Source organism: Gavialis gangeticus, unplaced genomic scaffold (assembly GCF_001723915.1).
Source record: "Gavialis gangeticus isolate Ggan-Ray unplaced genomic scaffold, GavGan_comp1, whole genome shotgun sequence".
Taxonomy (NCBI): domain Eukaryota; kingdom Metazoa; phylum Chordata; order Crocodylia; family Gavialidae; genus Gavialis; species Gavialis gangeticus.
In genome coordinates this window covers 29,962,650-29,977,620 of record NW_017729033.1, presented here as the reverse complement: position 1 = coordinate 29,977,620, position 14,971 = coordinate 29,962,650, and the positions used below count along the sequence as shown (strand labels likewise).

Below are 14,971 nucleotides of genomic sequence, written 5' to 3'. Positions count from 1 at the left end.
CAGTACTCCAGCTGCGACCTGACCAGTGCCGCATAGAGGGGAAGTATCACCTCCCTGGACCTGTTTGTGATGCACCTACTTATGCAAGAAAGGGTGTGGTTTATCTTCAGGCAAGCCTGTGGTAGAAGTGAAGAAGTTTTGAACCTCCACATTGGGTCTCACATGACCGGATGCCATTATAAGAAATACTTAATTACTTTTTGGCAAATATCAAGTTAGGATATTCCCTGGACAGTCACTGCCATTAATAGAAGCCTCAACAATTTTATCAGGCAGTGAATAGAAAAATATAAACACTACAATTCAAAATGTGTGAAGAAACATTATGATCAATTAATGGTCCTTTTTTGCCTTGGGGAGCAGTTATCATCTAAACCACAAAAACCTTTTCAAGTTTAGCTTCATACCCCTTGGGCCTTGTTTTCTGAAGTCATCAAGTATAGCAGCTCAGCTTGATTGTGCCGTGAGTGCACAGACTGTGTATATGTATGACTCATTCCATGTCTAGATCTGTTCTAATCTTAAAAAAAAATCTTTCTTCAGCCCTAAGATGACAATCCAAGATACTAATTTTATTTTGAAAGAAGGGTTATGTAAATAGAGCTGACTCAGGGAATCCCTCCATTCCCATGAATTCACAATATCACAACTTGCAGTGGTACATCTATGTTTGTGCTTAAAGCCCATTTAATGGAAAAACATGACTTCTTAGAAGTGTTTTCAACTGAAATGCATTGTTCTGCTGACACTGATATGTTCTATAAATATTTTATAGGCTTTGTTACAATTTTTTGCATTTTGCACAGAATGGCATTATTGTTTAAAATGCAGACAGTTTGACTTCTCCCACTACTACCTAGTCATCCATGATCTCTTATTCAATGCATTTATAAGAAATCTAATGCTCATGGCATGGAAACTCCTTACAATGAGCAATACAAAAAGAAAAAAAAATGTATCCAAGAATTACAAAATGACTTGAGTCTCTTACCTCCTCAGGTCTGCTCAGGGCATGTCCCTCAGGCCCTGTTATTCCCATTTCTAGGATCCGTTTTTGTTCCTGGAATACAACAGACAAATTCTGACTCTCTCTAGAACAAGATACATTGGTAGTAAATATCCTTTAGTGTGTTAATAGCTAGTGCTTCTCACTGACACTATTTTTTGTGTTTGAGCTCTATACCATCTGAACATAAAGTACTTACTGAGGAGAGCCCCACACTTTAAATCCTTCTTCTACTCAACAGTCATTTTTCTTCTTTCTTTCTGCCCAGTGAAGTAAAGCTTTTTCACATTATGCATTTACCACTTATTCTCCATCAGATGCAGCATCCCTTTCATAATCTAATTTTTGTGTCATTTTTTTTTTTTGCAACTAATCATTAAAGTGAAGAACTAAATCCCCTTTGGTATCACTTTGTTTTTATAATGTTTTGATACTAAGCTTAAGGGAAAAAATTCTAAATATTCACTGCTTGGCCAGTTGATGTGGGTCAGCAAAAAATTATCACATCAAACATTTATGACATCAAAGCTTCTTATCAGTGTGATTAAATAAAATATGGGTAATCTTTATGATTTCATATCATCATGATGGCTAAGGGTGTTCCTTAATGTAAGCATCTTTATCATAAATAAGTGATGGATAAATACTTCTGGTACAATACTTGGTATAGGACCTCCTGAAGCAGTAGAAGCTTCCTCATACCAAGCTATTAATGCACCTCAAATCCTGACCTGCTTCCGCCTTAGGTCTCTAATGAGCAGAATTTGACAACTGTAATGATTCTGTGATATAGACAAATGTCCCCTGGAGGCAAGGCTGAAATCACCTGACACATTGCCATGTATAACCTAATAAATATTTCATCCCAGGTCTCTGTCCTGCAACAAGAATCAGTTAGGTCATACATATATATTTGTTCTTTCACTTCCCTGGTGACAGACAGACAATACATTATGACCCTAAAGGCATTTGTTCACTATACTAAAGAGCTTGCGTACATGAGTTAGAAAACTACAATATTTGAAGATATAATAAAAACAGTAGTTTGAATTCTAAAATGTACCTTTGATGAATGCAAACAGAATGTTTCAGACAATTAAAGCATAACAAAAATAAAATATTATAAATACATTATATAAAACAAATAGAATGATATCAAAGAAAGGCTTCATTTAAAAACAGGTGAGTTGCATCCTGAAGATGGATGAAGAAAGCAAACTTATCCACTCTAAGAGGGTTCAATAGTGTTAATAATATTTGTACTATTTCACATCCTTCTGCTGTATTATAAGCAGGGATCCTGATTTTCTCTGATTTAAAAAAAATCTCCAATTTTCGGTTTTAAAAAAATTACCCCAATTCCACATTTTTCCATGATTAAAATGAAACATCACGATATAGCTATCTATGTATTAGTAGTGTTTCATTTTAATCATAGAAAAATGTGAATTTGGGATTACTTTTTTTAAACGAAAAATTGTTGATTTTTTTTAAATAAGAGAAAACCAGGATCCCTGCTTATAAGGCATTGCTACTAACTATATCCTCTGCTGCTGAAGCAAGTACATGCCATTTGGCCATTTTATAAAAGGGTTTTAGCCCCCACCTCAGGTTTTTATAATGACCCTTTTAACAGGAGAGAGCAACAACCCCATAAGATCTTCAAGCTACACCTATGCCCCTAATGCTGGTTTCTTCAGCAGCAGCAACTTATAAATTAGATTTACACAGATTCACAAAAGTTTAGGGCTGGAAGGGACCTCATGAGATCATCAGGTCCAGCCCCCTGGTCTGGGCAGAAAAGACTGCTGGGCAGGAAATAACTCCAGCAAGGTGTGTGTCCAATCTCCTTTTAAAGATCTCCAGGCTAGGTGCCTTCATCACCCCATTGGAAGTCTCTTCCAGAGTCTGGTCACACAAACCGTGAAGAAGTTTTTCCTTATATCCAGTCTGAAATGAGATGTCCCAGTTCTTTAACCCATCACCAAGTTCTTCAGGGTATGAGGTCTATTCAATTGCCTCTGTTTCCTGGGACCACAGAGAAGTCCATCTTGCTCCCTATGTGCTTCCCATGCAAACTGTCCTTACTCCCTAGACCCCATGCAGGGAGTTTTGGGGGCATCATTACAGCATACATGCTGTACACACTTCTAAAATTCTATTCTGGTGTCCCATAGCCCCATGGTTACCTGTATACAAAATGAGATTCAACTAGGAAGACCGTCTCTGTTTTCCAACATGACTCTACCTCTTTTATTCACAGATGAGTTTCACTTCTTTGCCACGTGAAACATATCCTCTTTCAAAATGAAACAAGAGAATCAAACTCACTCACCTGAGCTATCAAATCTCCGTTTTCAGCATGTACCATGATTACAGCCCCAAGACCTTTCAGAAAGGTAAAAGCTTCATAAAGCTGGAAGTGATACAAAGTGGGAAAAAATACTGAACAAGAAATATGTTGCAAATCTCTATTTTCTTATTTTAAATGACATTTTCCCGTTGTCCTCAAGTATTCTTGGGGTGCATCTGGAAGGAGCCTCCACTTTCTCCCTCCACTTTGAAATCTCTTCGAAGAGCCAAAGGCATCTGTAGCCCCCGCGTACTCACTGTGGCTGCTCTAGCCAGCCTGTGAACCCACCTCCCACCAAGCCAGTCAGTCACACATGTGAGCACATTTCTAAAGGCAGAATCAGTAGCTGCATTACTGGGGAAATGCCCACTCCTGGAGATATATGTCTTTCCAGGAGTTCTTCTATGATCAAGTAGCTCTCCACCCCTTCCAACACAGGCAAGTGGGCAAAGTTTTGCTTGTATAACTTTCACTTACAGCTAAGGAACTTCACTGTTCACTCATGGACTTCCTTCTGTTCATTGCTTTCTCACATTCAGAAACAACCAATCAGTCCCCACTAAAGGAAAGCTATAGATACTACTCTTAGTTTTTGTAAACCGCTTAAGGGATTTGGATCATAAGCAGAGTCTAATTCCATTCTGCAGTCCTGAAAATTCCACCATATATTTTCTATATTTGCTCACATTGTAAAAGCCCAGGTTTGGACACCTACAGTTCAGGTACCCAGTCTGGCACTTGGGCACTTAAGCCAGTGCTAAATGGCCTGGAGTATCCAAGGGTGCCTGTACACGAGCATGGAGGCTCCTCCAGTGTGCTGTAATTACAGTGCATTGGAGCAGACTCAATTAACTGAGTCTGTTGGAGTGTGCTAATTACCATACCTCCCATGTCTCATGTATCAGTGTTTGCACACTTAAAAATGACTGTGGGGGCACTTGAACTAAAGCTTGTCAACGGAGCTTTAGTTCAAGCGCCCCTGCCACCATTTTTAAGTGTGGGGACAGTGATACATGAGATGCTGTGGCACTTAAATTAAAGTGGCTCTCAGAACTGCTCTAATTAAACTGCTGCCCACCCAACCCCAGAGCACATGTAAAAGCAGCCCAAGTGTTTCTCTGAGCCTTCAGAGGTGGAAACAGAAACTAATTTATCTATTCAAGTTCAAAAACATCCATGTCTTTCTTTGAATGATGTTAGTGCCAGCTCCTCAGTCAAGTTGGATTCAGCATGTATATTTTCTCAGAGAACAGTTGTGATTAAAATTCCAATTGTAACCACATGTAATGGAGGTGTAACAACATTTATTTAAGAGACCAGGAAACTTGGCTCTGGGAATGAGAGGTTTCCTCAACTGAATAAGCAAACATTATTATTCCTAACAGATGCCATTATCCAAGTACAATGATCTGATGCTTCTGAACTGGAAAGCTGAAGAGTCTGGAGTCTGTAACAAGTGTTATACAAATAAAGTCATTGTAATGACTCCAGCTCTGATAGCTAAGAATAACCTCTCTCAAAGAATAACATGCTTTAGCAGTTTTCAGTGACTGAGAAGCACTTGTGCTCTCAAAAGCTGTTTCAATTTTACTGCTGCCAGACTGAGTGCTGTAAAGCCAACAGGCTCAAAATACAAATCCAGGACAAAATCCTGAGCGATTCTGGGGGTCTGCAACTCTTACTGGGCCTGATATTGTGGCATGGTAGGTATGCCTCTCAATGGCCACAGGTGGAAGATGTAGGTGTTCAGTGGATCTCAAGTTTTGGGGCTCCAAAGAGAAATTTTACAGGTGTGCATTTCCCCAAGGTCAGTTCAAAAGCAACATTAATGTCTCAGATAGCCATATATGGGAGGCAAAGATTTTGAGAGAGAAAATCTTTTATTGGACCAACTATATAGTTAGGAGAGATCTTAGACAAGCTTTCTGGCACAGCTTCCCTTCTTGAGGCTCCCTCCTACACAGACTAACACTCTTCTCTAAGGGATAACTGTGCCATCTTGAAAGGGCTGGGGAAGGTTTGGGCTAGCAGCTATACTAGTCACTACCAACTTCACCTTACATTGAATTAGAAGCAAACTCTGCTGCCTCTCATCTTTCCTGGATCATCACACCTGCAGCATCACTCCAACGCTGCCACGTCAGATAGCTATCGACTTTCTAGTGTGATCCAACCTTATTAAGAAATCAACTGAAAACAGCATGTGGATGTATTGGCAATGAAGAACATGTAAAAAAAATTACCTGGCTGTCGGACATTTGGTAAAGATCTTTATAGGCCATGTAGACTTGGAAAGAATTAACACCTGTTCCAAAACAAAACACAAGGGAGTGATTAAGTAGGTCTGAAAATATTTCAGAAGCATTATTTTGGGGAAAAATATTCAGGAAAATCGATGTTGGATAGTCACCTCATTTTCCAGTTTGTGATATTTGATTTAAACTCTTTATGATTAGTAGTCCATAATTTCCCCTCCTCTGCCTGAATGACAACCCCTTTTGCTTGGACCCAATACATTTTCATGGCTTACCTCTCATTTCAGATTAAAAATGGAACATCCCAGCTGCCATTGCTAAACAGGAGATGTTGACTACTACAACAAAAGGTCTTAGTCTAATAATCTTTAAGTTTAGACTTGGGTGAATATTTGATTGTTAAATTCAGTGGCCAAACTGAAACATTTTTAATGTTTCATTTTGGGTCAACACAAAAAGAAACATTTTAATTCCTTTCTTGAAAATTAAAACCCAGGAAAAAATATTACAGGTCAAAGGAAACATTTTATGCAACCCAAAATAAAAGGTATTATCTTCATCAGGTGGTTTTATCCGGTATAAAATTTAATTTATAACACATTTCTAATTGAAACATCCTTTCAAAACAAAAATTAAAACATTTTGTATACAATGAAAGTTGACATTTCCATTGCATTGTATTTATTTACTGTGTTTAAGTATCGGAACAGATTGCCTTGAATCTCCAGCCTTGGAAGTTTTTAAGAGCAGGCTAAATAAGATGTTTTCACTTTTTCAATATTCTTCTTAATTTTTCAGCTGAAACTATTCACCAATTTGGTAACAATTTATACACAGATCCAGGTGACCCAAAACCATATTCTTCAGTGAAAATGCTATTCATCTATAATATCCACATCTATAAAAGCTATTTGTCCAAATAAAGGTGCCTCAAACTGTTGAGAATGAGTATGGAATCATTTCACATGGTCTCGCAGAATGATATGATATGATATATGATCATTCTTGTCCAAAACAACCAGCTGAGCTGACAAATAGATTGCAAGTTATGCTTGCCAGAGGTTCGAAGCCAGCTTCAAATGAATCAAAATATCATTTTCTTGTCTCCCCAGTGAATGCATACAGGTGAAAGAAAAGCTGTTCTCTGCTATGTTGGTAATGGAGAACGATGAAAGGTATGTCTTTTATCCTTTACTGTTATGCAAGCATTGTTATAATAAAGTGTTACTGGCCAAATATTAGCTGAATGCAAACTAATAGTAGTTGCTGTTTTCTTTAGTAGGGCAAGACTTTGTCCACAGGTATAAGACATGTCCATATTACAATGGGGGTTTTCCCAACCAGTTCCCTGCATTTCTTTTAAATGTATCAGCTCTATTTATTCTACTGTTTATTCTGTTGTTAATATAATTTTCATTCCAGTACTTTTGGTGGCCACAGTTTATTAGCTCCCTATATTAAAACAAATACATTCTAAGACATGTACACTACATGCACAAATATTTAACAACAACTGTATCCCCAGGGTGTGTTAGAGAAGGAGAGAAAGATTACAGCAGCAATCCATGTTCTTCATTCTGACTACATTACATGATTTAGGCTCCCTAATGAAGATGTAAAGCCTTGATGAGGCTAGACATGCTCAGACATACCCTGCAGGCAGACGGGTTTTTGTTCATGCTCAGGCAAAGGATTTGCTTATTCACAATTTAAAAGTTCAAATACCCCGGATACATTTTCCAGGCAGAAGGAAGCCTGAAGTGTTTGTTGGTGTTATGTTGTCATGCTCAGCCAAAATAGCTTGAAAGGAACCATCATGAAAGTGCATATTTTCACTTGCTGTCTTTCATATTGAACAAATTCAACATGGACATTTTGAGCCATTGGCTCCCTCAGTCAACAAAGAAGTCAATGGGAGTTGAGGAAAATCAAAGCCTTACAGAATTAGACCCTTGGCTCTTGGAACAAATGACATTTTTATCATATTTTTCAGGCTCCCAAATACAAGCCAAGTTATTATCTATAATGACTCATTCCATTAGCCAGTGCAGTTTCAAACTGCTCAATATGTTCCTGATTTATTTTTGAGCTCGATTACATCTTCATTATGGCTAATACTTATAACCTCTTGGCTTCAGTTCTGTCTTGCCCCAGTCGCTATCATCATCCAACATATATGGCCCTGGTAGAGTCTTTTATTAAAGCTCTATTTCCTCTTAATAAACTCAGACAGCTAGGCCTGGCACCAGCTTTTTATATATGCAACTATTCATACACAAAGAAATGAGAGAAACTTGTCAGTGCCAACCTGGGTGTTTGCCAGAACTACCTGTTGTGATGTTGCATCCGTACTCCCTTGCATGCATTTATTTGAGAGCAAAAGGAAATATTAAGCCTGGCACAACCACACTGATAGCCATTCTCTGTCCCATGGAATCCAACCAAAAGTAATTAATTTATTCCTAATCCTATACAAGATAGGACAAAGGATGAAAACAATGCATTTAACCAAGTGCTATAAATTTTCTCTTGTCAACTTTTATTCCTTTCTGATTTTCCTAGGCCTGTATCCTGACTCCAGTGAAAACCTTGCCTGCCTATGTCCTTAGACCAACATGGCTACAACCAAAAACCCAGCACATATGTTGTGATCTCTTTGAAGGCAAAACTAGACATCTGAAGGTTTAGAAGTAGAGTAGTTATTTGTTCTCTTGCTCACTAAGAGTGGAATTCTATCTCCACCCCGCTCCTTCCACCTAAATGGCAGTTTTCTAGGTTTGTTGGCCCTGCCTCTGCACCCTGGATACATAAGCATGTGTGTATAGACTGAACATGAAGAGTAGAGTATGCAGTGGTCAGGCATATCCAAGTATTAGCCCAAGGAAAAGGGAGGAGGAGGCCCATCCCATGTTTTAGCCGAAATAACTGAGTATTTAGGGTGTTTGTCTGGGAAGCCTGAGTCACAGGAGTTAGGCCCTCCTTCACTGAGACGAAGCGTGAATCCAGATTTCTTAGACTTCCCAGGACAGTGCTCCAATCTCCATGCTATAGGTTAGGCACCATCCAGGCCCCCCTTTGGGTGCTGTGTTTGAAACAGGCCCTCTGGACAGCCAAGGGAAGGAGATATGTGGGGCTGGAAGAAAAAAAGCAAATGAGAGGGTGTGTGGCTCTGTGAGATGTCATGCTCCTCGTGTCACAGAATTCCCTGTTGCACTTTTCTGCACGTATTTTATCTAGTGGCCATGTCTACACGAGACACCAACTGCACAGTTGTTACACATGCAATCATGTCTAGTTCAACTCCTGTTCAAGGCAGGATCATCTGTATGCAGACCATCCCACACCACTCCTTGCCTAACCATTCTGGAAACTACACAATCAGCTCTGTAATCAGGGGATTACACATGCAATCATGTCTAGTTCAACTCCTGTTCAAGGCAGGATCATCTGTATGCAGACCATCCCACACCACTCCTTGCCTAACCATTCTGGAAACTACACAATCAGCTCTGTAATCAGGGGATTACACATGCAATCACTTACTACTTGCATATACAAGTACTAAATGACCGCGCAGTAACCGGCATTCCCGGAACGGCTTTTTGGTGATGCCAACTGCTTCATGCCACACGATGCTACTGCACAGTAGTAAAGAGCTACTGCGCAGCTGTAATGAGCTACAGCGCAGTCAATGTGTCGTGTAGACGCGGCCACTAACTATTAAATGCAAGGATATGGCTCAGTTATCTGAGAATAACTTAGACAATCTATGTAAAATGAATAGGTTCTAGATCCTCAGAAGAGAAAAATCAATGTTATTCCACTGATCTCAGGATAATTTATACCAGCTGAGACTGATTCTAGAAGTTTCCAATTTTGAACAGATAATGCATATTGATTTTAGACCTCCTACCATGTTAAAATGTTACCCTGTGATGTTAAATGCTTTGTCTCCCTTAATCCATGCCTTCTAATATATGAGTAATTAATATTTACTTGAGTGAGACAAGGAGAATAAAGGTAACATTTGAATGCAAAACCTACCAAACAATCTATTTGGTATCTCATCATACATACTGCTTTTTCAAGCACTGAACAGGTACTCTCTCTCTCTGAACAGTGAATGTCAGGTCATATCTGCATGGAAACTCAAACTTCTGTGCTGGGAGAGGACTACTAACCCAATTGTCTGTATCAGGCTTTTAATGCAAGCCCTGAGGCATGTAGTGGAGTGCTGAGCCATCTGTGAACCAGCTCTGGAAGAATAACAGCTAACCTTTGATATAAACTACAGTACATTTAGTTGAATGTAAATCCAGCTAAAAGTAGATCAGAATCCACATTATCAGGATGACAGCAGGAGCACAGGACAGGACCTGACACTGTCAACAGCAACAATTGCTGCGAGTTTGTAAAAGTCTCCCATTGTATAAAGAGCTAGGTAAAATTAGCTACAGTTTACCCAAACTGTACATAATCCAACAGATTAGACACTGAAGGCTTATGAAATATGTTGTTGCCTACAATCTAATTATACAACAAGTACAATTCACTGCCCTGGATCAAAATTCCTATATGACTGCAGTTCCGTATTTTGAATTCTGAATTGTGTATTTTGCATAAATTGAAAGATTGCCTAGACAACAGATACTATCTTGCTTTGTCTTTCTGGTTCTGTCCATACAGAGCAAATCTATGTAAATACAGTTTCTCAGACATGAGCCATGACAGCACTTTGCAAGGGATACAGCATTCATATGTTAATTCAGAGAGTCCTCATATTTAATCCAGAGGATATGAGAGAATAGTTTTAGAAATAAATGCCTAATAAACTATGTAAATGTTTGTTTGTAAGCATACTTTCGATATCCAGTGCATGATTTTTAAGGGTCTTAATTTAGGCTCCCAGATAAGTAGCAGTGGATCCACGGGAGTATAGGGGTGCAGCCATATACCCCTTTGGCTCTCTGGTATACGTGTGGTGAGCTTTCTGAGTTTACTGGCTTGCCAGCATGGGTCCTGGCCAGAACCACTGCTTTGGTGTGCATTTTAACAACCCTTGCAGCAGCAGGACATTAACCACCACTGTCCCCCTGCTTTACCTGTGGCAAGTAAGGGTGCTTGCAGTTGTGTTACAGAGCTGATTGTGTAGTTTCCAGAATGGTTAGACAAGGACTGGTGTGGGATGGTCTGCATACAGATGATCCTGCCTTGAACAGGAGTTGAACTAGACACCCTCTGGAGGTCCACACCAGCCCTACTTTTCTATGATTCCATGGCAATAATGCTGCCCCTCTCCTTCCCAGTCCCTTGCTGCCACCAACTTTGGCAGCAGAGGAAAAGGGGAGGAGGGAAAGAGGAGACAGCAATTCTCCCCTTGGATCCTGGAGTCTTACCAAAGCATGGCTTCCATCCAGAAACCACATCAAGAAGCAGGTGATCTCATCTGAAAGGTTCATCTCCCCTCCTGGAACTGCCTAAATAATCTTCTTTTCTTGAGCACTGAACACTCAGCAGCTTTTGCTACCATTGATAGGAGCTGCTGAGTGCCCAGCAGTTTTGAAAATCTGGCCACTGTTTAATGCCATAATAGAGATTTAGGAAATTAATTTTAGACTCAATTTGTAAAAATCTTGGTTCTCAATTTGAAATGTAACTATATGCAGTTCTCCACCGCTAAGAGTAGATATATAGCATTAACCATTCCCACAGATTTCAATGTCAAAAGACATTATTTATATTAATCCCACCAACTATTTCAGTCAGACTCAGCTGTTCACACCTCATTAAAGAGCAAGTAGCAGTTTAAATAGCCACTTTCACTGCTCCTTAATGAGGTATGAACAGCTGAATCTGTCTGAAATAGCTGGTACACTTAATAATCTGTGCTTTTGCCATTCAAAACTACAGGAATGGTAAAACAAAAGGAATCTGAATGCCCTCTCTGCTGTGAGCAGCACTACCTCCACAAAGTACTCGGACTACTTCCCTACTTCAGCCAGGAGGGGGAAACAAGAGACAGGAACCCTTGGGCAACAGCTACTCTAAGCCTGACTGCTGCTAAATGCCGGCATGGAAAAATACAGCACAAATCAGGAGTATACCATCATTTGAGATGTACTACATGATTTTTCCACCTCACTTACAGCAGACTGATAGTATTAACCCAACATACTTCTACAACAGGTGGGTACTGTATTTTCAAATATGAGCAAGGAAGTTCAGTAAGTACCCCATAACACTGTTCAATGATGGGTAGCTCACAATGATGGCTTCGCAGTACAAAATGTCAATCTTTAACTTTTGTATACAAGGCCTGGTTATGCTATTTTGTGCAGTGCCTAATTATTTTTATTAGATGAAGTGAGTGTAAAATGGCATTTTATCCTAATAGATTCTAGTTCTTCTCCATCTGTACCAGTAAAACTTAATTGCCTCTAATACTCCTGATAACATTGGCATGTACAATATCAGGACTACACTGCATGGGAGGAAAGGACTACAAAGATTCTGGGTAGCAGAGAACTTCGGCCAGGGTATCAAATACTATGAGCCTCTTTTGTGGTCTCTCTGGAATACTTCAGAATTCAGCATCTGCAGGTTGCTGAGATAAAAAAAAAAAATGAAAATTTTACTTTAATTAACTAACCTTTATCTTGCACCAGTATTTCCAGCTCTTCTCGGATCCCATCATACCAGCTGGTGATGTCTACATGCAGAGAATAATCACAACAGGATTTGGTGTCTGCTGCTTCATGCCACTTTTCAAATGAGGTCAACAAACTTGATCCAAGATCAGGGAGGACATGGTCAACTGAAATAAGGATGGATTACCCATTATATAAAATGCATATACTTCACATTCCTTGGCACCAGTGATTATCCATGTACTTTCCGTGACAAAACAAGAATCTCAGTCAGGGATCTGTCCACCTCAAGTACAGGAGACTGTGTACACCTACATTAAAGTGAAATCTGCAGCCTGCTTGTGACACCACCCACACAGGGAATGTTCTGCACACATGAAAGAGAAATTCAAACACCCTGAAACTCAGACAAGATGTCCTGAGCTGGGAGACAGGAGGTCTGGTTTTAACTCACTGCCATTTATATTTCTATGGATTTTGTAGTTCTGATTATTAACCAATTCCTAAATATATATTCTAGAATTATTCTGCTCCACCTTACCAATCAATTAAGGTTGGTCTCTTCAGGCAGAGATGGACAAAGCCCAGGGCTCTACTGTACAAGACAAAGTCTTAGCCATTGAACCTCACTGGCTTTCTGACTGAATGCTCTCCTAGCAGGTAACCCCAGCTCAGCTGGTTTCTGAGGATTCATCCCTTAGGTGTTGAACTCTCCCAAGCACTGTGTAAGGAGCCTAGGCACCCAACTCAAGACTGAGGATCCCATTAGGCAGCAGGGTTAGAGTTAAGCTTTGCATCCCTTAGCATTGCCATGCCTAAATACCAAGATCTGAAAACACTGAGATGAACCGGTCCAGGGAGGTGATACTTCCCCTCTATGCGGCATTGGTCATGCCACAGTTGGAGTATTGCGTCCAGTTCTGGGCACCACACTTCAAGAGGGATGTGGATAACCTTGAGAGGGTCCAGAGGAGGGCCACTCATATGGTTAAGGGCCTGCCAGGCAAGCCCTACAAGGAGAGAATGAGGGACCTGGATCTCCTGAGCCTCCACAAGAGAAGGCTAAGAGGGGATCGTGTAGCCGCCTACAAATTAATCGGGGGCAGGGGGGAAGGCAGAAAGGAACAGGAGATGCTCTGTTTACCAGAACACTCCCTGGAGTAACCAGGAACAATGGCCACAAACTGGCGGAAAGCAGATTTAGGTTAGACATCAGGAAGAACTTCTTTACAGTTAGGGCTGCCAAAATCTGGAACGGGCTTCCAAGGGAGGTGGTGCTCTCCCTTACCTTGGGGGTCGTTAAGAGGAGGCTAGAAGTGCACCTGGCTGGGGTCATCTGACCCTAGCGCTCTTTCCTGCCCAGGGCAGGGGGTCAGACTCGATGGTCTACTGAGGTTCCTTCTGACCCTAGCATCTATGAATCTATGAAAGATCTAATAGAGGGATGTGGCATGGGGCCTATCTGCAGGCCAGATTGGGCCCCATGGAGCCTCTCCTGTTCCCGTCCTCCACCTCCTCTAGCGTACCTGATCCAGCAGCTGCTCCAGCCAGTCTGGAGTCCATGCTGTGAGCAGCCATAATAGGTGCCATGTGCAATGCAGTCCAGCTGGAGAGGCAGCCACACTGCATGTTGTGGCCATCCCAGTCAAACTACCCTATACACAGCACGGTCTCTGGGACATGTGCCACACACAGCACCTGCTCCAGCCAGTCTAGGACCCATACTACACACAGTATTTGCAGGTGCCATGGGCAGCATGGGTCCCAAACTGCCTGGAGCAGGCACTGAGTGTGGTACAGGCCCAGAGCTGCAGAGGCAGGCACCATGTGTGCCGCAGTCCAGTTGAGGCTACATGCAGCACTGTGGCCACTCTGACTGGACTGAGCTACATACAGCATTGTTCCAGGCACTCTGGGATCTGCGCCACATCCTGCATGAGTCCCACTGGATCAGGTATGCCGGGGGCAGGGGAGGGGAAAGGAGAGAGGGATGGGAGGGGCAGCATGGGCCAGATCTAGCTCACAGACTGGCCTTGAGCCACGGGGACACACTGTAACCCATATGTGTGTGATCAGACCCAGGGACAGCACCAAGGACTTAATGGTGGGGATATAGGGGCTGGATCCAGTTCATGGGCCATGTGTTTGAAGCCCCTAGTCTAAACACTGGACCTCTCTACCTTTGAACAGCTGAGGGGTCCCACTGAACCAAACTGCACTAACAATGTGTCACTCATACTGATGTTTGCAACAGTGGATCCTAGGTGAGAAATATAGCACAGCACAATGGGTTTTATGGTGACATCTGTGAATTTTATGGTGCGTAACTAAATTTATAGGCTTTGGGTTTTTCTATTATACAGCATTTAACAGTTTTGAACAAGACAAGTACTTTCAAAATACAGCAGAAATCTTTAAAAAGTCCCAACAGCCACATTTTCTAGATACTATAAGGAAATACACCTCATTAAAGAAAGCACAATTCTTTAGCTATTAAGCAAAAACAAATACATTTTCACCTCCAAACTGATTAACTAAACTAGCAGGCTAGTGCAAATTAGAATGCTCTTATGCAATTAAGCTTTCCATTGATTACAGTGGATCACCTATTAAAAATCTCTGCATGAAAGTATACAAGAACCTAGGAAAGAAGGTATGAAGAAAAATGCCTTCTTTGCTGTAACAAATTGGATAATGAGAGACACTCACT

The 14,971-nt window shown here is 41.0% G+C and overlaps 1 protein-coding gene across 4 annotated transcripts in view; it reads right to left on the bottom strand.

Annotated features, from left to right (window-relative positions):
- The window catches only part of CRMP1 (collapsin response mediator protein 1), a 105,307-nt gene that overhangs the window by 29,728 nt on the left and 60,608 nt on the right, over nucleotides 1–14,971 (bottom strand). For all 4 annotated transcript variants that reach the window (XM_019526521.1, XM_019526517.1, XM_019526518.1 and 1 more), the window contains 4 exons: nucleotides 12,264–12,428; nucleotides 5,603–5,664; nucleotides 3,342–3,422; nucleotides 992–1,060 (listed from right to left, as the gene is read on the bottom strand). In XM_019526521.1, the coding sequence (XP_019382066.1) occupies nucleotides 992–1,060; nucleotides 3,342–3,422; nucleotides 5,603–5,664; nucleotides 12,264–12,428 (377 nt within the window). The remainder of the gene's footprint in view (nucleotides 1–991; nucleotides 1,061–3,341; nucleotides 3,423–5,602; nucleotides 5,665–12,263; nucleotides 12,429–14,971) is intronic.